The 23,958-nt window shown below is 54.9% G+C and overlaps 1 protein-coding gene across 1 annotated transcript in view; it reads right to left on the reverse strand.

Moving 5' to 3' along the window:
- Positions 1-23,958, reverse strand: part of Igf2r (insulin like growth factor 2 receptor) — a 99,817-nt gene that overhangs the window by 45,054 nt on the left and 30,805 nt on the right. The window contains 18 exon segments of the mRNA XM_047557338.1: positions 4,052-4,220; positions 4,589-4,660; positions 4,662-4,702; positions 5,489-5,666; positions 6,134-6,261; positions 6,263-6,282; positions 6,852-6,989; positions 8,221-8,345; positions 8,347-8,362; positions 9,409-9,549; positions 11,555-11,719; positions 16,726-16,794; positions 16,797-16,828; positions 17,560-17,689; positions 17,692-17,724; positions 17,853-18,015; positions 20,331-20,436; positions 21,979-22,108. Coding sequence (XP_047413294.1) covers positions 4,052-4,220; positions 4,589-4,660; positions 4,662-4,702; positions 5,489-5,666; positions 6,134-6,261; positions 6,263-6,282; positions 6,852-6,989; positions 8,221-8,345; positions 8,347-8,362; positions 9,409-9,549; positions 11,555-11,719; positions 16,726-16,794; positions 16,797-16,828; positions 17,560-17,689; positions 17,692-17,724; positions 17,853-18,015; positions 20,331-20,436; positions 21,979-22,108 — 1,856 coding nt within the window.

A 23,958-nucleotide genomic window follows, 5' to 3' on the forward strand; every position in this document is an offset into this window, starting at 1 on the left:
GTAGACACAGCCACCTGGGGCAGTCACACCCTAGGTAGTCACAGCCACCTGGGGCAGTCACACCCTAGGTAGTCACAGCCATCTGCAGTCACACCCTAGGTAGACACAGCCACCTGGGGCAGTCACACCCTAGGTAGTCACAGCCACCTGGGGCAATCACACCCTAGGTAGTCACAGCCACCTGCAGTCACACCCTAGGTAGACACAGCCACCTGGGGCAGTCATACCCTAGGTAGACACAGCCACCTGGGGCAGTCACACCCTAGGTAGTCACAGCCACCTGGGGCAGTCACACCCTAGGTAGTCACACCCTAGGTAGACACAGCCACCTGGGGCAGTCACACCCTAGGTAGTCACAGCCACCTGGGGCAATCACACCCTAGGTAGTCACAGCCACCTGCAGTCACACCCTAGGTAGACACAGCCACCTGGGGCAGTCATACCCTAGGTAGACACAGCCACCTGGGGCAGTCACACCCTAGGTAGTCACAGCCACCTGGGGCAGTCACACCCTAGGTAGTCACAGCCATCTGCAGTCACACCCTAGGTAGACACAGCCACCTGTAATCACACCCTAGGTAGTCACAGCCACCTGGAGCAGTCACACCCTAGGTAGACACAGCCACCTGGGACAGTCACACCCTAGGTAGTCACAGCCACCTGTAGTCACAACCTAGGTAGTCACAGCCACCTGTAATCACACCCTAGGTAGTCACAGCCACCTGGAGCAGTCACACCCTAGGTAGACACAGCCACCTGGGGCAGTCACACCCTAGGTAGACACAGCCACCTGAGGCAGTCACACCCTAGGTAGTCACAGCCACCTGTAATCACACCCTAGGTAGTCACAGCCACCTGTAGTCACACCCTAGGTAGTTACAGCCACCTGTAGTCACACCCTAGGTAGTCACCTGTGGTAGTCACACCCTAGGTAGTCACAGCCACCTGTGGTAGTCACACCCTAGTGCTGGGAGCTGTGCCATGTGGGCTGCGCCGGGATGGCACCTGGCGGCCAGTTAGAGGTGGTTTTGATCGCATCGGCAGTGAGGAGGTTGATTAATATAAGCACACCCAGGTGATTTATCATTGGCCGTATTTAATTAAGTCCATGAACACAACGCGTGCACAGGTGTTCCCAAGTGCTCCTGCTCGGGCCTGCTCATTTTAACCTTTGCCATGATAGGGCAGCTGGCTCCTCGCCTGATCTCAACTGGCGTGGCCCCACCCTCCGCCTCCTGGAGGGAATATAAGCAGGCAGTAGGTAGAAGATAAAAAGCAGCAGCTAGCAGAGAGAAGGAGCAGCTAGCAGAGAAAAGCAGCAGCTAGAAGAAGCAGCTAGCAGTAAGAAGCAGGCAGCAGCAGAAGGCAGATTGTAGAGCGGAGAACTGAGAACACACCTCTAAGTCGTAGATCACAGATTGCAGTATGCGGGACGCACCACTAAGAAGCACCTCAGATAGAAAGCATCTAGTTCACAGGATGCGGGACCTACCACTAAGAAGCAGCAGCAGAACTCTAAGAAGAAATAGATCTCTGATAAGCATAGAAGCCTGTCTTTCTCTAAAAACTTCCTCTATAAGCAAAGCCTATCTTTCTCTCAAAGCTTCTCTTCCTCTAAAATCAAGCAAGCCTCTTTTTCCTCAATAAGCTAGGGAATAAGCAAGCAGCAAGGAAGTATCACAGAAATAGAAGTAGTTTATTTCCAGTCCACCTCCGATAAATACCCGCGCAATTGTTGCTGCAGGCGTAACAAATATCCACAGGATTGTTGCCGTGGGCAGCAACACCTTAAGTAGTTACAGCCACCTGCAGTCACACCCTAGGTAGTTACAGCCACCTGCATTAACACCCCAGGTAGTCACCTATGGTAGTCACACCCTACAGTAGTTATAGCCACCTGCAGCAGTCACACCCTACGGACAGCCACCTGTAGTCACACTCTTGGTAGTCAGTCACCTGTGGTAGTCACACCCTAAGGTAGTTACAGCCACCTGCGTTAGGGTAGACACAATCTAGGTAGTTAGTCACCTGCGGCAGTCACACCCTAGGTAGTTATAGCCACCTGCTGCAGTCATACTCTAGGTAGTTACAGTCACCTATAGTCACAGCCTAGGTAGTCACCTGAGGCAGTCATACCTAGGTAGTTACAGCCACCTATAGTCACACCCTAGGTAGTCACCTGCTGCAGTCACACCCTAGGTAGTTACAGCCACCTGTAGTCACACCCTAGGTAGTCACCTGCTGCAGTCACACCGCAGGTAGTTACAGCCACCTGCAGTCACACCCTAGGTAGTCACCTGCTGCAGTCACACCGCAGGTAGTTACAGCCACCTGTAGTCACACCCTAGGTAGTCACCTGCTGCAGTCACACCGCAGGTAGTTACAGCCACCTGTAGTCACACCCTAGGTAGTCACCTGAGGCAGTCACACCCTAGGTAGTTACAGCCACCTGTAGTCACACCCTAGGTAGTCACCTGAGGCAGTCATACCCTAGGTAGTTACAGCCACCTGCAGTCACACCCTAGGTAGTTACAGCCACCTGTAGTCACACCCTAGGTAGTTACAGCCACCTGCAGTCACACCCTAGGTAGTCACCTGAGGCAGTCATACCCTAGGTAGGTACAGCCACCTGTAGTCACACCCTAGGTAGGTACAGCCACCTGCCACAGTCACTGAGCACTGCAGCACTGCTCCTGGGGATTCTGTAGCACATACCCATATCTCACCTAGGCTACAATCTTAAACCCTGGCAACAACCCACGTTGACAAGTTGCACTTTATTTTATGAAAAGGAAACATGAGGCTCCTAAGTGTTAAGTGACTCCCCAAAGGTTGTCCCACTAACAGGTGCAGACGGAAGACTCAGACCTCCGTCCACCTGGTCCCAGAGCCAGGGCTTCTGTACTGACCCAACTCCAGCCTCTGGTCATCTCAGCAGGAGGCTGAAACGACAGGACAGACAGAGCATCACTGACTCAACCTCAGCTAGGACAAGTGTGCAGAGCCACAGGGCATGTCCGAGAAGGCCCAAGGAAGCACTGAGCATGAGGACCTGTGATAATAATGACAGTGAGGAAGTCGACTCACAATGCACAACCAGGAACGAGGACTGGCAACACTGAGGTCACTGCTCCAAGAAGGAGCACTGCACGTGCACAAAGTTCTTTCCTGTCCGCCTGCCTGCATTCCTGTCTGTCAGTCATGCTGGGGTCTACTTATCTATTGTGCTGGGATCTATCTATCCATCCATCATGCTAAGGATCTATATCTGTCTACTGTGCTGGAGATCTACCTATCGACTTGTGGATCCATCCATCTATCTACTGTTGTGCTGGAGATTTATCAACCTACCTACCTACCTACCTACCTATCATGCTGAAGATCTAGCTATTTATCTATTATGCTGGGGATCGATCTACCTCTATCAATCAATCAATCAATCATGCTGGAGACTGAATCCAGGCCTCACCTGAGCTAGGTGAGGCTAGGCTTTACACCCAAACCCCAAGAACTCAGTTCTAACCACCAGAGTGCCATTAACTGTGCCAAGTAAAGCACACCCCTGGCCTGCTGTGTTTATAGTAGGTAACCCTTTACCATGAGGGTCACCATCTACAAGGAAATGCACAGAGATCCTGGAGGTCACTGAATGCAACTGAATGCACCAAAAGTGGGAGCTGAGGCCCGGATCCAGAACATCCACACAACCCCCAAACTGAATTTTCCTGTGGGAGGGCGGAAAACTGTTACAGAAGTCTACTGAATCAAAGATGCGTGAATCCAGGCTGGACATAATCATTAAGAGCTTTCTTTCCCCTTTATTTGTTTCGAAGGTGGAAAACACCCTGGCACTTTCTTTAAGGTTCAATCCAAATAGACACAAGCATGACAGTGCAGGAGGTGGGCAGTTCACACTGGGGTCCCCCTCTGTGCGGAGGGCTGCACCCTGAGCAGCCAGGCCAGCTTGGATCTGGAGTCCCCAAATCATCTCCTCCGCGCACCTGGCCACACACTTCGGGGAAGAGGAGACACCCGGGGAAGGCAGACTCACCTGATTCTCCTCGTACTTCATCTGGCAGGCAGACGCGTATCGATCACAGCCCGGCACGGGGTTCAGGGGCCGGCACACGTTGAGGTATTACTTCCTCAGGTGGACGTGCTCCCCTGAACTGTCCATGGCAAACCAGTTTCCTCCACGACCACCTTCAGACTTTGCCAGACTGAAATTTCAAAGCAAGATGATGGTTTTTAAGAGCTGACCTGCTGCATGCAGGTATTCCCAGGCAGAGAAGCTGTCAGCGAAACACACTTTCCAAGCGACACAAGCCGCTCACATGACTTGGGACACTGGCTTGTATTTGGCCCCTTACCAAGTCCGCGTGCAGCCACCCCGAGGGTCTGCTTCGGTACGCCCCATGCTTGCCCCGACAATCACAGATTCAGATGACAAAGCCACAGACGAGGTCCTGCTGCAGCCAGGGGCGGGCAGCACGGCAAGACCTCGACTCCTCCTGCGGCAGCCTCCCCGCCTCGCTCCCACGTGACCTCAGCTGGGCACAGGCTGACCAGCACCAGGCAGGGGCCTCACCTGGACAGATCATACTGCTCCAGCGTGGAGGGGTCGTCACCACACCACTCCAGGGGCTCCTCTGGCAGGCGTACTGGTGTACCACCGGAAGTTGTAGGTGGAGCTGTCCTCTTCCTAGTTGCAGGACAGGGAAAGAGGAATGCATGGTGCTGCGGTTTGGACGCTGAATGTCCCCCAAAGGCCCATGTGGTCCAGTCTCAGTCCCCAGCTGGCACGAGTGGGAGGGGGTGGAACCTTTAAGAGGCAGGTTGGTGGAAGGTCCTTTAGGTGGCACTGGGGCGTGCCCACCAAGGACAGTGAGACCCCGGCCGCTCCTCCATCTCTTGCTTCCTGGCCATGCGGCCGACAGCCTGCACCATGATGGGTCGCCTCGCCAGAGGCCCAAAGCAATGAGGCCAATGGATCAGAGGCTGAGGCCTCCAAAATGGCGCTTTCTCTCCTGCAGACTGATCATCTCACGTTTGCCATATAACGGAAAGGCTGACCAGCACAGATGACAAAAAGAAACGTCACATGAAGGGCATTCAACACACACAGGGCGCTGTGTTAATGAACTCTGTGGAAGAAAGTTTCCTGCGTCCAGTCCTTAACGTTATGAAAGAAGACTGCCTCGTCACGTACGAAGACAGAACTCAGTCCTGGTAAGTGGGTAAGGATGACTTCTGACGCTTTTGTGTGTTTTATACCCTAAAACAACAGGGTAGGAGGCAACCATCAAGGCATCTGCCCCCTAATAAACAGCCCAACAGATGAATAAATACTGCCCATATACCCCAGCAAACCTGAACGGAACAATCAAGATGATTTGTCCAGAAAACCAGATGATAACAGCTCTGCTTGTAAGTAAAGGGTCCGACAGCCCGAGTGTCCCCAGGGACAAGTACACAGGACGGCTCCTACCTGGTACTCAGGGAAGCCGACTCCAGCCTCTCGATCGCAGAGAAAAGTGATCAGGGTCGCCCTCGGGGTGTGCTTCTCGTTATTGTAGGGCGTGCCGTCCCTGTAGCTCAGCTGGATCATCCCATCGTAATACGAAAGCTTAGCATTACTCAGTCCCAAGTTCCAAGACTTCCTATCACTAAAACACACACACAAACGTCTCTCAGAAAACCCCGGACCAGCAGAAGAGTCTCAGGCTGCACTGGGGTTGAAGGAAGGACCACTGGGCAAAGGGGAGCAGTCCGCGAGCAGGACCGGGCCGCAGGGCACGGGAAACCGGCGGGCAGTCTCCACCTGCAGGGGACAGTGGGCCGCCCTGGCCCCACCAGGACCAGACCTCTCTCAGCAGCACCGCCTCGAGTCCACTGACTTCACCTACCCGCAACCCCACGAAGAGAGAAATACCGTATCGTGTTTAAAAAGCGCAAAACGCACAGGAGTGGGGCGCTCTGAGCCCCTCGCGCGGGACGGCCTGCTCTCTCTGGCAAACCAGGCTCCCGGATCCCTCAGGTCCGCCTGGCAACTGGACGTGGCCTTTGCGCAGAGCCAGGTTGCAGGGGGACACGACCACCCGAGCGGGAAGGACCCAGCCTGAGCGCCACTTGCCTCTTCGCCACCTGGCAGGCCCCGGCGTCTGGCGACATGGCTCGCGGACACCGCCTCCGCAGACGTTTAATGTAGAAGTCATACTTGTCCGTCTCCACTTTGTAGGCAACCATTTTCTTTGTGAGCGGTTGACAAATTAAAAGAAAACCCTACGTGGGATTTCAAACAATAAAAGCACGTAAGGCCAGTCAGAACAGAGTCCTCAGGGTGACCTCCTCCCACAGCGAACAGGAGGTGATTCCCCAAGAAGAAGCCCAGAGGCAGCTCAGGCCACTAACCCCGCAGTCACCAGCGCTTGCCACCGCCTCCCGCCCGACATTAACCTACAGTGTGACCCAAAGCCACAGTGCCTGCCTCCTACGCACAGTGTGTCCTAGTGGGGTGAGCACAGTCCACTGTCCTCCCTGCAGAGTCTCCAAGGTAGACTCCGGGCTAGCGTTTGTACTGAAGCCTCTCGACCTGAGCCCCCTCGCGTTCCTGAGGTGTGGCCTGAGGTGTGGCCTGAGGTGTGGCCTGAGTTGTGGCATGCAGCAAGCCCAACTCCAACCACAGCTGAAGGCACCTCCAACCGTCCAGTCCCGGCATCAGACTTTCAGTTTTGGCCAAACAGCATTAACTGATCTCTAAAGCAGGTTCCCTCCAAACACTCAGAAATGTTCAGGAAAAATCTTCAGTGGTTCCGAGGCCACTGAACAACAGAGGTGCTGCTGAGACACACCTGCCTGGGAGTCGAAGACCGTGCAGTTCTCCCCTTCCGTCCTCGAGAGCACGCAGGCTGCTGCCGTGTGCCACTCAAACTCGTAGAAGCAGCCATCGTCCCTGGACGCTCTCAACACCGGGCCACTCTCCAGGTCACCTGCATCGGGGGAGGAAACCCACCACCTTTCTTACTCTGGCTTTGTTAAAAGCATTCAGGAATCCCAGCTACTCAGGCAGCTGAGGCAGGAGAGGTGCAAGTTAAAGGTCAGTCTGGACAACAGAGTGGGACTCTGCTTCAAAATTTTTTAAAAATTTTAACGGGCTGGAATGTAGCTCAGTGGTAGAACACCTCTGGGCTCAACCTCTGGTGCTGCACGCGCCCACACACAGCAGGCTTGAGAAAGATGGTAGGAAATGAGGTGCAGCACCCTGAAGGTGCGAGAGCTGACCTTACGGCTCCTGCATGGCTGGCTCATGTGAAACATCTAGAACAATCAAAGCCAGGGGACAGTCGTGAGAATGGCGGCTGGCGAGGAAGGAATGGAGAGTTCCTGTTCAATGGCACTCAAGTTTCACTCTGGGAAGATGAAAAGGCTCTGGAGACGCCTCGGAGGGGATGCCAAGCAAACGTGCCTGTGGCTCAGTGCACTGAACCACACACTTGAAGATGGGTCAGGGTAAACTTCAGGCTACGCATGTTTTGTCAGAATTTTAAAGGTGATTAGAACAGTAAGTTTTATGCTACGTACATTTTACTATGATAAAACAAACAGAAAAAAAGAGCCGTGGTCTGTGACCCTCTCCCACTGCAAGGAATTTATCCAAAGGAAGTGTTTCAGTGGGAGGTCGTGGGAGGATTGTAAGGATCACATTCCCAACACTGGAAACCACGCTAGTAATCCAGCAACAGGGGAAATGGTTAAAAAGCCATGAAACCATGCCACGTCAACAAGGAAACCCCTAAAACTAGAGGAAACCAGGCAACACAGAATATTCACAGGAAACAACCCTACGGGAAGTAAGATGCGTGAGCATTTGTAGACCTCAACTCATTAAAAACGACGCTCATCAAGTAAACAAAGGGAGGCTTAAGATGAATGCTGCATAGAGATGGTGAGATCATGGATTCCATAACCCAGTATTCTTCCCTTTGCTGGGCACTTCATCTCTGGCCCTACAGCAGTCCTAAGGAACATGACGCTGGGCTCAGGGCTCGGTGGAAAACAAGGACCACCTCCCCGTTGGCACCACGTGGTTTCTCCATTCTGGGTTGAAGTCAACTGACCCATCTCGCCACCGGGACCCTCCACAGGGACGGGGGACAGGGACACAAGTGTAGCACACCTCTGGTCAAAGCCAGGGACATTTCTTTCTCCTTAAACCATTACCTGGCTTGCACACGAGTGTGATGTTAGTGGCTATTTTCTTGTCACCACCACAATCATCACCATCTGAGTAGGAAAGCTGAATGTTTCCTTTCTCTTTTGTGGGCGAGGACACAAACTTCCCCAGATCTACTTCCATTCTTATCTGGAAAAGAGAAAAGAAGGGGGAAGGGACATGGTTGCAAACAATCGTGGTGAGGGCTGGGGTGTGGTTCGGAGGCAGAGGGCCTGCCAGGTGCAGGAGGCCGTGGGGTCCAGCCCCAGGCCCCACCCAGAAAGAAAGAAAGCTCATGGTGCAGACAAAACATGTACCACATCAGCCCAAACCCCGCAGGTGCAGCTCGGCCCTTCTCCAGCCCACCTAACCTGTTAGGGTGGGCGACCCCCAGGCCACCTCCAGGCCTGGCAGGAAGTGTTGTGAATCACAGGTGTCCCCCTAAGCACAGGATAGAGTGGACAGCATGGGCCATCATGCCATCTGTAAAAGGACGCTATCCTGCTTCCTGCCTGCCTGGCCCCAGCTGCCCTGAGAGCAGAAGCCCGGGGTAAGGGTGAGCCCACGACCAACAGAATCACTAACCTGCCCAGCGACCCAAGCAGGAGGCCTCTGAATTCTTGGTTCTGTTTTAATACTTTTCACTATAAAGTAATAAAACTCTGTCCCCAGTTCTTCTACACATGAACAGAAACGCACCTGCTTTTAAAAACATGCCCTGACTGGGAACCCGGGACGATCCCTGATGTCCACTGAGCCACAGCTCCTGAGCTGCCGCGTGCAGCGGATTCTCCCTACTCTCACCTCCTGGCCTTTCCAAGGGTGCCTCTGACGACACACTACTGACCCACTGTGCCTTTGACGGAAGTCTGCACGAAGCCACAGGACCAGAAACAGCAAGGACACCTGGGGCACAAGTGCCCCCCGAGGCTCCGGCCCAGGTCCACCCTGGGGCCAGGCCGCAAAGGTGTTAACAATAGTATCACTTTACTGTAGAGATGGTGGAGCGTGGTCATCTCTGTTCCCACCTGCGCACCAGCCGACCGCGGGACTTCAGAGTGCACCCAGAGGTCACCAATGTCTGTGTCACTGAAACCAGTTCTTTACCATCTTTATGCTGCACCAGAGACAGCAAGCTGGACGAACCGCACAGGAAGCAGCCGGGCCCGCCTTCCCACCCTCCCCCCACAACTCACCCACAGCACACACAGCAGCGTCTTCAGGGCAGCTTATGGCCTTGCCCTCGGGCAGCACCCTGTGACACACGTTGATGAAGAAATGCTTCTTTTCTGCTTCTGTCTGGCTGCCAACCACGGCTTCCCAATTCTGCTCTGATTCTGTGACACAAACAAAGGTTCTTTACCCCAGGGCAGAGGATTTCTTTTCCGGGAGTCCCACCACTAATGGTGACTAAGCCACAGGTCAAGACCAAAGCTCACTAAGCTCCTGGCCAGGAAATCCCAGGCAGGCCCCTTCTGGACCCGGGAAGGTCAGAGCACAGGGCCTCCCGAGAGGCTCCACTTTCTCAGCCGGTGACAGAAATGAGTCAGGCCTCAACCAGCTTCTGAACAGGCTCACCAGGGACAGAGAATTAAAAAGCAAAATTCCCCCAAGACCCACAGTGCCAAAGCAGAAACTGAGAACCAAATCAAAGGCCAGCCAGTCTTGGGTCTGGCAGAATGAACGGCCATCAACAACACTATGAGACCTATGCTGCCAAAGGAACCTACAGCCTCCTAGCAGAGCAGCCCTGGAAGTAAGCAGGACCTGTGGGGTCACTGGACCCAAAGGCTCAAGCCTGCTGATGGTCACTGAAGGCGGGACACATTTGCGTGTCAAGAACACAACAGCAGAGAGAGTGGTCTCGGAAAGCAAACCACCCCACGGCCAACAGCAAGAGCCCTCAGCCCGCCGGGAAAAGCACAGGCTGGGGAGACCTGCCCTCTGGTGTCCACAGCCTGAGGAGCCACGCAGGACAGTGGTGAGCACGAGGCCACACACGCTGTGCTAGTGCGGGAAGGCTATGGAGTCTCTGGAACAGACTTTCTGGGCAGCCAGCAGGATCTCAGCTCTCATCTCACAGCTGTCTACGTTCAATGCTACAAAACTCCTCCAGGTTCCTGGAGAACCAGGGCTGGGTCAGGGAGTCCGCCGAGTGCACCCCTGGCAGCTCCTACACTGTGTCTTGGGCACAGTGACAGAACATTAAATGTCGACTACAGGGACCTGCTACCTCACGGTACACTGCAAGGAACTGCGGCAGGAGCTCATCAAGCGACACCATCAACACTGCGACAGTCCTCGACCAGGTCTCTAACCCCATGACTACCTTGCCCCCGCTGGGCAGAACACCCACCTCCTCATTAGCACGGCCTGGTCTTCCCCAGCAAAGCCCAGGGCTCACTCCTGCGAAGCACTCTGCTGACTGCGCTCAGGCGGAGCCCTCGTGCCCTTCCTTCGAGGGAGGCTCCCCAGCCCTCCACAAAGAGCAAGTCCCCTAACTGGCATGTTTCAAAAAAGGTCTCAGGAGACAGTCGTGTCACAGGTGGTGACTGTGTGACTCTGTGCAGGTCCTCCTCTGCCCCAGGAACGACCTCTGCCCTACAGAGGGACGGGCTCCTGCCTACCCAAGCCAGAGCCGCTGGGCCTAGACACGCCCCGCCCCGACCCACCAACCCCGTGAGCTCAGGCCACCCACCAAAGCTTCCGTTCCGATCGCTCCGTCCTGCTCCTTCCCATAAAACACCACGCCCCAGGGAGGCACAGACCGCGCTGCCCAGCACCACTGCACATGGCCGCCCAGTGCCATCCTGGTGCCTGCCCCATAAGGTGCTCTGCAAGCTCATTGGGTCTTCACCAGGACACAGCTACCAGTGACCCACGATGATGCAGCCAGGTGTGGACCCAGGGCACACGGCCTGGGAAGGAAGGTGCGGGGCATGCTGCTCCCATTTCAGAGATGAGAAAGGGGCAGCAGATGAAAGGCAAAAGCACAGGGTCAAAGGACATGAGCGAGGTCCAGCTCCACCAGCCTCCACAGCCCGAGCCCAGCGGGAATCCTGCCCATGGAAGGCTGCTTTCTAAGTACTGTCTCTAAACAAAGTACAGTAGGCACCAGGCAGTTCTCATTAAACGCTGGTACGATGAGCCAAGATAACCCAACCAGGAGATGAGAATGCTGGCCTTGAATGTGGGTGGTTTCCCCTCCTACAGCAATGCTCCTTATAATCTAGACAACCACAGAGGAAGTGGGAAAAGGGTCATGATGCAATCGCTGGCAATTAAAAGCAGTAACAGTGTCCCCCACACATGCAGGGGAGGGTCACACCAGGGCAGGGCTACCTGAGTGGCGAGCCAGCGCGGACAGGTCGTAGCGCTTCTTCCCGTCGCTGGCACCGCAGAGCAGGCCCTCCTTCTCCTTGACGCAGGCGTACCTGGTGTCCCAGGTGAAGAAGTAGGTACAGTCCACCTCCCCGGTGAACACAGGCTCGCCCTTCCCGTGGTTACCTGCGCAGGGCAAGAGGAAGACCCACGCCACTTACTGCAGGCCTGAGCCGCGAGGCTCACTGCCAGCCCCCGGACCTGCGCTCAGGGCCACTCCAGCAAGCCCGGACCTCGGGCTCCCGCTGGCCCGCCTGCGTCCCTTTCTTCCTGGTGGAGTGGCGCCAAGCAGCCTCACAGAAAGCTGCTGGCAACACGGTCAACGAGGACCATGCCGGTGGAGGGACCCCTCCAGGACAGACCCGTGGTCCACAGAGAGGAGGACAGAGACCAGAGCTCCAGGTCCCAGAGTGCCACTGACCAGGAGACTGAGCAAGCCACGTCCCTATGGTGAAGGCCAAGAACGGAGACCGCCGGCAGGGGCTTCGCCTTAAGTGTGCAGGACTCCACGGCGACGTCCCACGACCTGCCGGCACCCGCGCCTGTACTGCCCTGCCCAGTCAGCAGCCTGCTCCTCCTGCTGCGCCCGCGGCTTCCCAGCCACCCACAGGGACAGTGCCGCTCCCGTCTGAAGACCTGCTCTTCCCGGCCACGGAGCGTGGCAGACTCCGCAGACCCTCCCTGCCAGAACCCCCTCCTCTGCTGCTCCCACCTGGGGGGCCGCTGGCACTAAGCTCCCTCTTTCCCACCCCTGAGGGTTTCATGATCCTTGCCTGGACTCCCACATGACCCGCCTCCTGGAGGTTTGGTGTCCTGAGCTGCTCAGGTTCCAGGAACAGGAAGAAAGCCTTGCACCAGGGAAAATGAAGCTCCAGCTGTAATTCCCAGCAAACCCTGACCAGCCTCGTGACCACTCCAGTAACGGCACCTCACTGCTGTGCAGTCTGAGCGGCGCTGAGCACAGCACCTCAGCCGCACCAGGGCCAGCAGGACACGGCTGTGCAAAACTTCACAGAATTAAATGTCTTTTTCCTCAAAACCCTATGGCATCGGGACTAATTTTAGCCCCACTACATAGACTCAGGGTACCCAAAGAACCAGTGCATGGATTCGCAGGAAGGAGGGGGCAGAATCAAACCCAGACGCTCTGGCCCCAGACCCAAGCTCAGAACCACAAGACCCGATCTCCCACTCTACCTGCGGATTTTTGTCTTTTTTCTTTTTTTCGTGGTTCCCAACGCTACCGCCGCTGCTGTCCCCCCACCCAGGTCCTTTGGACAGGTGGTTTGCCATTCTCTGCATGGAAGGTGACTCCCACCCTCCTCTCCAGCACATGGTCCAGGACAGACACTGCTGTCCTTCCCGGGACCAATGTGCCCTGTGTGACTGGGTCAACAGCAAGAATGCTCAGAGCCTCTGCCCAGCCCCCACAGAGCTTTCCCAAGGTTTCGTCCTGCAGACCTGCACTCCAGGCCTCCAGCCACCTGGCTGCGTGGGGTCTTCCCATGCCTGCTCCAGGTGAGCAGTGGGAGAAGCTTGCAACAACTAGATCCAACCCAGAGTGGTTCTGGAGCCCACCCTTCCATTCAGGGTCTGCATCTGAAACCAATGATCCGCAGGAAGGACCCACCTGAAGAACCTGTTGCAATGCACCTGACCTGTCTTGTTTCATTTCTCAAAGAACTTTAGCTCAACAGTAAGCCGTGATGCCTTCCAGCAAACATTTCAAAACACAATGGCTTGGCCCTCTGAGATCACTCTTCCTGGGGCCTATGGTCCCTGTCCACCCTGCAACAGGACAGGCAGAGCTTTTCGGGGTCTTCTTTCCCACCCCAAAGGGGCCGGCCTGGCTCTGGAGGCTCCCGGTCACTCCCCAGTGCACCACCGTACGCAGCTCCTGGGATCTAACTTCCAGGACCAGCGAACCAGGAGGGGACCCTCCCAAGGAACCACGGCGCCCACCAGGCAGCGGGGGCACCCGTTCCTCTGTCACTCTGGCGAAGATAGTGCTGTCCCAGCCAATGGCTCCACCTCCCAGCCCCGCTGCCTGCAGGGCTGGGCAGAAACTTGGCTCCGCCCTGGGAAGCAGAGGGGTGCCACCCCCGTTCTGCAGAGACCTCGCCGTGTAGGCCCGGGGCTGACCACACACAGCACAGGCCCCGCCTCCAGTCCTGACCCCAGCGTTCTAGGGGAACTGAACCTTTAATGTACTGAGCCAGTTAAATTTGTGGGCAGCTGTTTTTCAATAGCTTATAATAGTATTTTATTTTTCCCAAAAGAAATTATCTGAGTTCCTTATTTGACAGGATGACCACAAACAAGGCATCGCTTTACAGAAAACTGGGTGTGGATCACGGAGGTCAATGTTAAAAAAGACCTCGACCGAGAGAATCCATGGACACACCTCTGTGTCTTGAAGACATGTGAACCCTAGATTCCTAAGCATAAATAAGTCTTGGAGATTTAACTTAGACCTTGAACCACGTTAACCTTGCCCCACTAACACCCACCCGCATCCAAACCCAGACTCCACAGGGGACTTCATCTGGAAGCTCTACATTTAGATCTGAATACAACAGGGAAATAATTTCATAGTGCGTGGCGCGTTCAAAAGTATGGAGGAGTGAAGCACCAGTGGGAAGGAATTAGAATATCTTATAATCCAACCCCCGCCTGAGAGGAGGCTCAAAGCCCGCCCCGCTCGGTCCCTATGTCTGAGCAGGCTCCTTGCTCCAATCTGCAGGAAGGCAGCTGGGCACGCACCCAGGTTTCACCATCCGGATACCACTAACTGGGAGGAGTAGCAATGGTTCAAGGTCACAGACAGGAGAGTCCCTTGCTGGGGATGGTGATATGACCAATCGATGACATAACGTGTATCTAAAGCAAATTTGGCAAAACATTAATCGTTGTTAGAATGGCAGGCACATAAATTTCCATGGTAATGGTCTTTTTTTTTTTTTTATTTTTTTTAATAGTCAATGGACTTTTTATTTTATTAATTAATATGTGGTGCTGAGACTTGAACCAGGGACTCACACATGCTAGGCAGCACTCTACCACTGAGCCACAACGCAGCCCATAGTCTTGCTACTTGTATGTTTGAAAATCTTTATCTTAAAAGGAAAAGAGCAGCCTTCAGCATTTGCTTCAAAGCCCAGTGCTTCGCCTGGAGCTTCCAAGGCCAACCCTTCAACCCCACCCTTCCTGAGTCTGTGACTGCCATCCTCCCCAAACTCCGGCCATCTGGACCTTTTGGGGTCATTGTTCTATCTTCCCGGCATCCCCAAAATGAGACTGCCACGCCCTCAGAGATCTCAGCTCAGACATGACTAAAAGTCCTGAATGGAACAGGGACACAGGATGCAATGACAGGGCCAAGGAGACTCAGACCACAGAAGCCACCTAACAGTGCAGAGCCAGGCCAGCTAGGGAGCCCAGGAAGGCAGGGACCCAGCCCAAGTCCTGGCCACTGGGGCAAGGAGGTTCTAAGAAGCAGGCTGTGCTGCCCAAGGACTGGGGACACAGAGGAGGAGGGCTGGAACTCGGAATTCAGAGACGGTCTGTAAAGGCGGGCTCAGAAGAGCTGAAGAATGACGGAGAGCTGGAGGGGCAGGGCGCCCTCCAGCCAGGCGGGGGGCACCCAAGACCACTTGAGTCTTCCCACTCCCAAGTCAGAGGCACACTGTGGCCCTGCTGAGAACCCTCGGGACACATGCTGTGTCCAGATGAAGTCAGGCCCTGCAGGACCGAGCTCCGCTGGAAAGCGCCACTGCCTCCCAGGCTCACACTCAGCCACCCACCAGCACGCAGCCGCAGACCTGCTCACAGCTACCATGTTCATGCCACCGAAGGCCCTGCAGCCTGGTCCCCACGGCCAGCCCAGGCACATGGCTGGCCGTGCCTCAGCTGGCAGCTGGAGCAGCTCTGCTCCCGGGAGCTACCTCACCCGTGCTGCCCAAGAGCCACACTGACCTGTGACGGGTGGTAACGACATCTGGCAGCACCAGCTGCACTGCAGCCACCCGGCTCTCACCTCCCTCTGCTTCTAGTCTGGGTGGGCCCAGAGGCCTACCTGGCACCCCTGCACCCTCAGCCCTTACCAACGAGGCACTGAAAACACATAGGTGTCGCGGGAGTGATAAGAAAGGGCCAGCAAACAGATTCCTGGGGAAGAACAGAGCCATGAGCAGAAAGGCTCGGATAATACCCCACCCCGCCCCGCAAAGGCCTGCTCTGCTGGGACCTTGGCTGCAGTAGGCTTGTTCTCTGCTGGCTTCCAGGTTAGCAAGCGCATGAGCGCCCGGGACCATCATCACTGAGCCTCCCACTGCAGACCTGAGCCTCACACGCAGCTCCCCCTCCCAGATCCTCGTCAGTCATGTAGGAACAGGCCTGCCAAAAAAATACACGTGCGCATGCGTGACACACACACACACACACACACACACACACACACACAGGAAGAGCCAGAAAGACCCTCAAGGAGGGGCAGCCACATGAGCTGGAAACCAAGTCTGGCCTCCAGAACAAAAGCTTAGAGCAGAGGCAGGCTGGCCTCGGGGCAATGGAGGTCACAGGGACAGGACAGGCTTTGTAATGATGGAATCCTCTCCACGGGCCCCTGTGTCTGAAACCTGGGCAACTCAAGGACACTTGTCACCCAGAAGAAGCTGCACCTTCAACTTAAAAACTTTCCTAGTGACGTCTAGCAATTTCCGATCTGAACACTACCACAGGCCACTGCTCTGCCCACGGTTATCTTGGAACTCATGACATGAAAGGAGGCACACACAGCTGGTCAGCACACCCACCTCTGCTGGGTCAGTCCTGGCTGTCCTGTGCAGGCGCCAGATTTCAAGGCAGAAACTCCCAGCAAGCCTGGGGCTGGGCCCGTTCCCAAGACAAACACGGAGAGCGGAGGAAAATGGAAACAGGATGTATGTGTCACTGGGGGAGCAGGGGAGGGGCACGGAGGATGTTGCTCCACAGAAAGATCCAGACTGGGGAGCAGAGACCAACAGGTCCAAGGAGACGTCCGACTGTTCCATTCAGCATCCACTTCCACAAAAAGCAGCTGCGTGCACACACCACGCCCTCCATGCCACGTGGGCCAGGAGCCCCGCGCTCACCTGCGGTTTCGTTGCACTCGAAGTTTATGACGCTCATCCGCTGGAAGCCAGAGCTGCACGCGTCGCCTCAGAGTAGATCAGGGTGAGGTCTCCATCGGAGTATCTGCGAACACACACACAGAGGTGTTTGTAGAACCAAGGAAGAAACTTGAGTTTTTAAAAATGGCTACATTAAGCTTCTTGCACACCATCAACAAATCACCCAGTGGCGTGAAAGGTGAGCTCTCCAGACCTCCAGCATCGGACCTAAGGAAGTGCACTCCAAAGGAAGGGGCCCGTGGCCTCCTGCTGCAGAGTAAGGACAATCGGGAGGACGGGCTGCAGCCCAGGACGCCTTACTCCCAGCTGCAGGCTTTGTGTGGAGAACTGGAGCCTTTGCCGCCCAGCCGAGTGCGCTCACCTGCAGGACCCAGACGAGACTCCTTCAGAGAACCGCGTTTTCGTGCTGCTCCCATGAAGGGGCAATCAGGTGAAGGTCACGGAGCCACACTGCACGAGTCTGCCCATGGCATTTAGGATCCCTACACTCCAGAGAAACCTCAAACCCCTCAAGAGCATGCACGCTGAAACACAAAGGCAGCGTCGACTGGGTGCTGACGAATGTCCTACAACACGGCTCCTTCCAAACGATACTTAAAAGCAGACATTTCTAAACAGACGGTTTTATTGTGAAGTCAGGAGAAACGCCCAACTGCTCGGTGACAAACGGCAACCTTTCCTAAGTCAACGGCGACCTTTCCTAAGTCAACGAAGAGGGAACGCTGGCTTCCCTGTTCTCCGGTACTTAGCGGGAATGGAGTGGGAAGGGCAGGGGAGGGACCTGCGTTTGCGCACCGGAGGGTCTGGCTCTGGTGTCTCCCTGCGGCTTTGACTTGAGTGGAATCCGCCTTCTTCACTTGGCAAACTGCAGCCCCCTTCTTATTGCAGATCGGAATCTCCGCTTCTCCACAGACGTTCATATAAACATGTACTCGTTTCCATCGGCAGCATAGGGGGACCCTAAAAGAGGAACCAACAAGAAGGGCTTGTTCACAGACACGGTCAGGAAGATCAGCACCCCCAGAGACAAGCCTGGACCCCCCACCTCAGAGACCCCAGCCTGACAGCAGCAGCAGAGCAGCACGCACCTCCAGGCTGGGCCAGGGGTCTGAGGTCAACGGCGATGTCGTGCTGCGCGCTGCTCAGAGTACAGTCTCTGCTCTCCAGGTAATCTCTGTGGCAGGCGTACTCAGTGACCCACTCGATCTCATAGCGGCAATTGGATCTGGCAGTGAGTTTGGGAATGGTGCCCTGTCAGACACAATTAGGAGGGAGGAGAATAAAAACTTCACATACAGCTAAGTACAGACTGCCACTGGCAAGCTCAAAGATAGGGAGTTGGATTTTTATATAGTTTCTGTTCCTGGATTTCCAATCAATTGCCACTATGAATTTTGATTTTATAACTTCCAGTCACTCCACTTGTTTTTACTTTGTTTTTAGTTGAACTACTTTATCCATCTGACTTGGACAAACTCCATTTCCTTCACCTCTACTCTCTTTCTGGTCACCTTTAGGGTGACGCTCAGGCTGCAGCCAGCAAGTCCACCCTGAATTCAGGGTACTGATCCCCCAAAGCCCAGTGCTGAGTGACTACCGTCAGAAGGCCAGCCTGTAGCACCTCTCCTGAGACTGACAGAGGGGTCTGTGCCCAGTCCCTCTGAATTCCAATCTGCTCGGGGGGAAGCCGGTCCATGACCCACCCAGCTTCTTGCTGCCTCAGTGTGAACTGTGCAGAGTGCAGACAGGCCCAACTTATCAGAGACCCAGGCTTCCGAGTCCTCCTTAGAAGAAACGCTGTACTGCTCTTAGTACCAGGAACAGTCGTGCCGCTTCTGGGTATTTCCTGAGCACCTGCTACAGGCCAGTCAGTGTCAAGTACCAGGCTGACAACAGGCCACACAACTGGGAATCCGCGGAGCGCAGGTCCAGCCCTCCTGTCTGACCCCAAGCAGGGCTTCCCAGCCCATGGCACAGTGCCATCTGCCACAGGCCAGCACAGAGCTGCGTGCTGAGCGAGAGGAACTGACACAAGAGCCACATGCTGTCTGATCCCACATACATGAAAAGTCCAGAAAAGGCAGATCTCCTAAGAAAGTAGACTCATGGTCATGTGGCTGCCAGGACCCGGGTGTGATTGCTAATGGGCATGAGGTTCTCTCTGGGGTGGTGGAGGTTGTGCAATCCTGTAACATACTGAGAACCACTGAATCATACTTGAAACAGGTGGATGTAACAGTCTATAAATTCAGTAAGCATTTCTTAAAAGCCCTGTATGACAAGATGAATGTTTCCTAAATACCAGCCACCAAGAGTGCTCAACAAGTCCACCTAACTGCTTAGACAGACCCTCCTAGTAAGCACTGCAGGACCCAAGCACACTTAACCCCGCCTGCCCTGCGAACAGCCAGCAGGAAGGAAACCACCAGCAACACGCCGGCCTCTTCTCTTGACACCGAGAAGCGCCTGAGACCCCTGGAGGAAAGAGGGAAATTCCCCATTCTCCTAAGTGTGGGAGCGTGAAACAACTCTTACAAACACAGAACAAACGGGAACTCCAAAACCACTACCGGCTTAGAAGATTTCAGTTCTTGCTGGAGGTACCAACAGATTACAAATAAGCTTCAACATTTGCACTCGGAAACCGAAGCTGCACAGTGAGGCCTTGGTGAGCTAACACAGGGACACAGGAGGCTGGGGACAGCAATGGAAAGCTGGGCCTCGACTCCCCTCTGTCCCAGATCCACCCCCCCAACACCAAACCGGAAGCTGCCATCCTGAAATCAGAGGGCATGCCATATTTGTTTGTGTAGGGGGGGTGTCATTCTCTGGCAAGAAGAGTTCAGCCCCTTCTACGTCCTTCTACTTTAAAAAGGCAGAAATAAATTACAGGGAAGTCCTGCCCCTTCCTTCCCATCAATACCTGGCTCCCTGTTTAAGCACTGTTGAAACAGCAAAGTGACCCCTACACAGGCCTGGCACACAGGCCACTGAGCGAGGAGGACCCAAGGCAAGTAAGACTCAGTCACTAGCCTCGAGGAGGCCGCAAGTGCACCAGAGATTGAAAAAAACCCAGAGGGGACTGGGGGTGTAGCTTAGTGGTAGAGCGCTTGCCTAGTGTGCATAAGGCTCTGGGTTCTAGCCCTAGGACCACAAAATAAATTAAAACATAAAAAGCAGCCAGAGGACAGTGACAACAAATCTGTCCACACATGAAAGGGGACAGCAGGCAAAATGGGTAGGCAAGAGAGGCAGCGAAGCTCCCCCACAGGAAATCCCAGACTGAGACGATCCCTAAGGACTTCTCGACTACTGCCAAGATCAACCCAACGACAGAAAAAAATCTCTCCACAAACCACTTAAAATCATCTCACGGAGGACAAAACACCCACTTTGCCCCAGGCAGAGCCCCTCCTGGAGCCCCTCACGGCTGAGTGAGAGCAGAAATGGAGCCGCTCAGCTCCCCAAGCCCAGGCCCTATGGAACGCCCAGCCCTCCCCGCACCAGCCGCCCCCAACCCGCACACACAGGGACCCAGGCTCGGTCACCTGAGACAAGGCACTCACCTCTCTCCGCTCAGAAGGGCACATAAATGTAATCGTCACCGCAGGGCTGTGACCCTCACAAAAGTCTGGCTGTCCCGTCCCTTCCTTCGTGTAACTCAGGACGAGCCTGCACGATCACAGAGAGACAGTGTTAGGACAGGGCGCAGGACTTTCAAGTTCACACGCTGCCCTGCGCACTCGGCGTGCTCACGGGGAGGGGACCGGTGACAGGAAACAAAATGGAGAGGCAGCCAGAGGACAAAGCGACTTTATCTTATTGATATCCACTTGGAAAAAAATTCTAAGGATACTTTGATGAGCACTATTGTTGAAAGTCAAATAAACCAGATGACCAACACGTACACTGAAAATACCAAGAAAAGCTGAGCAAAACAGAGCATTCTTTGTGAATGGCTAACACAACCGAACAGAGCCAAGCAGCCAAGCCCATTTCTGCCCAGGAGGCCACAGGTCGGCTCCTCTGTAAGCCACTCCAAGTGCAAGCCGGAGACCCCAGAGCGCCCGCCCAGCAGGCACAGGCTGGGGCTCTCCTCCAACGCCCGAGCCCCGGGACGCTCTGCCCGCCAGGACACAGCCAGGGCGGGCTGGCAGGCTCCCACCTTGCTGGACGCGGCCAGGCTCCCTTGCGACAGGACTGCGGAGAACAGGCGACCTGCCTCTCCCCCCAGACAAGCGAGCCTCGCGCTGCACAGTGCCCTGCGCTTCACGAAGCCCTCACCAACCCGCCGGGGTCAGTCCCCCACCTGTCACTCGACCCCTCAGGACGCACGGTGAAGCCCCACGCCCGTCTCGGCAGCGCCTGCACAGGGACTGTGAGGAGGCAAGTGAACGAAAACCAGGTCAGATGTGTGGGCCCTGCTCCAACATCACCAGGGTCCTAATGACACGGGGACACGGGGATGACCACAGGAAGAAGGGAGAAGACACCATCTGACGAGGCAAGGACCTCAAAGAAACCGACGCGGGACACCCTGCTGCAGACTCCGGCCTGCAGACGTGAGCGAGCACTCTGCTGTGCGGCTGCCGCCCTGGCGCTTTCCTCAGCAGTCCGAGCAGGCCACACAGACAACGCCCAACACTCCCGTGGAGGCCACGCTCTGCTGTCACTGTGGACAGAACTGCCACCTGCACCTGCAGGCGTCCTGCGTCACCCAGCCAGGCGAAACACCGCCCGAAGGCCCCCAGGAGGGGGAAAGCCGAAGTCCTGATCTGGCGCCAGGCTGTGGTCACGTAAAGCGCGTAGAGAGTAGTACTCCTGCCAAGCCGCCCACTTAGGAGGACCCTCCGCACCCGGCAAGCTGCCCCTCTGAGATCTAAAGAGGAGGGAACTCTAGATGCAAACGCAACCTCACAGGCAGCAGGATCACAATGCGAAGGCTCCTTAGGTGAGTGTCACTTCAGGAAGCAGCAGGTCTGTGCAATGGGTAGGGCCTGGGCACGAGTTTTAGCTGAAATAAGAGGCGCGACCAGAAAGAGCAGCATGCAGACTAGCCAGTGGGGCTCAGCAGTGGCCAGTGGTCTGACGGACGGGAGAAGTAGCATCTGAAGGCCTGTCCCTGCCCTGCTGGAAAGGCACAGCACCCGCTAACGTCAGGCTCCTGCTGAGGACGAAAGACAGACGCAAACCAGTCTCTGGCCGTGGACCCACCTATCTTCGCTCACTCGCTTCAGTCCTTCCTTGGGCTGCCCAACGTCAAAGGCCTGGTCCCCTCGCAGGAGGCAGGCAGCAGTGCCAGCAGGACAGGCCCGCAACTGTGGACTTGAGTTCCGCAGTGAGTCTGTAAAACATCACACCACATCACATCAAAATGGTTAAGCCACTGGGTGTGGCTGTACACAATGACAATCCCAGATACTTGGGAGGCTGAGGCAGGGATCACAAGTTGGAGGACAGCCTCAGCAACTTAGCAAGACCCTGTCTTAAAAAATTAAGGGCTGTGTCTCAGTGGTAGAGCACTTGCCTAGCATGTATGAGGCACTGGGTTCAATCCTCAGCATCACATATAAATAACTGGATAAAATAAAGGTCCAACAACAACTAAAAAAAAATTTTTTTTTTTAATTAAAAGGATATAGCTCAGTGGTAGAGCACCCCTGGGTTTAATTCCCAGTACTGTAAAAAAAATAAATAAAATTTAAAAATAAGTTTAAATAAAGCAGATTTAAGTACCAGAAGCAGTCCTTACATGTACTTTTTTAAAAATATTTTTAGTTGTAGATGGACGCATTACCTTTATTTATTTATTTTTATGTGGTGCTGAGGACGGAACCCAGGCCCTCGCACGTGGGAGCCCAGCCCCCGCCCCTCACACGTACTGAGGACCAGGGTCCTTTCAACCAAGAGCACTGAGTTACCAAATCTCTACAAGCAACCATTCTGAGGGCCTGCAAGCCACCCCTCTCTGCACACGGCCCAGGTAAAGGAACAAAGTGCTGCTCGGCACTGGACCCAAGAGGTGGCCACCCTGGCAGACCCGGGTCCACTGCACAGCTCCAGCTAAAGACTGCCTTCAGCATCAGCCCCTTTTAAGCTGAAAAGACTGGGAAAAGCCCCAGAGAGGAGCGGAAAGAGCCAATGGCTGGAAGGAACCTACAGAAGCCCTGGGCTCACGTCCCAGATGGAACGCGCACGCTCTCTGACTTCAGTCTACCCAGACCATCCAGTGGCCAGCGTGCCGCCTTCCGGGAGTGAAGGGACCAGCGCCATGACACGCCCGTGCTGCTCCTGGGCACACCGCACTTCCTTGACCGCCGAGGGCCAGCCAGAACTGCTGGGTCTACATGACCACTGCGCATCCCTACCCGGCCCCAGGGAGCAGGAACGTGGGTTGTTTAACGCTGAAATCCAGCCCCAGAAGCGTCACCCAGCACATGTGGTTCAGATGCTCTTTCTCCCACGGCTCCTGCCACGAGGAGCCGCCACCAACATCACAGAAATGAACCTTTAGCTCCAAGCCTGGCACACGGGTGGCACCGTGAGGCCCTCTGTGGGCGTCTGCCTGCTGCCCAGGCCAGCCCTCCCCAGAGCCTCCCAATTAGACTTGGAGTCCCGAGGCAAAGGAAAGCAAGCGTCCCTGACACAGGAGGTCACACACAGGGCCGCCAACCTACTCATGAGGGATGAAGGACGAGGGTCATGTTCAAAGTCAGCTGGAGGCTTCAGGGCAACTTCCTGAAGGTGAGGGGGTAAGCTGTTTGTTTGGTTCCAAAGTTGCTAAAGTTCAACCCAAAATGCCAGTAAATTAGAAAAAAATAACTTTTTTAAGAAAATATCCAGTAAAGTCAGATAAAACTCTATATAGGATAAAGGACCACAAGTCTGTTTTCCAGATTACAACGGCATATTGTTTCAGAAGTTGATCATCTACGAGGCTCTTGGGCTTTATAAGCAAACTCCAGTTGCCAACTAGCCCTCTTAGAGACGCTGTCTATCAGTCTTTCTTCAACAGAACGACGGCTGTCCTTGGAGGAGGCAAGAGTGGTGTGATAATCTGATGCACAAGGCGTGGGCATTATCGCTGACCCTTCTGGTGAGTGGGTATGAGGTATACTTGTCATTTTTAACTGTTCAGAAATGAGCTACAGAGATGGCATATGATGGATATGCACAACTTAAAGGATAATGCAA

Source organism: Sciurus carolinensis, chromosome 7 (assembly GCF_902686445.1).
Source record: "Sciurus carolinensis chromosome 7, mSciCar1.2, whole genome shotgun sequence".
Lineage (NCBI taxonomy): Eukaryota > Metazoa > Chordata > Mammalia > Rodentia > Sciuridae > Sciurus > Sciurus carolinensis.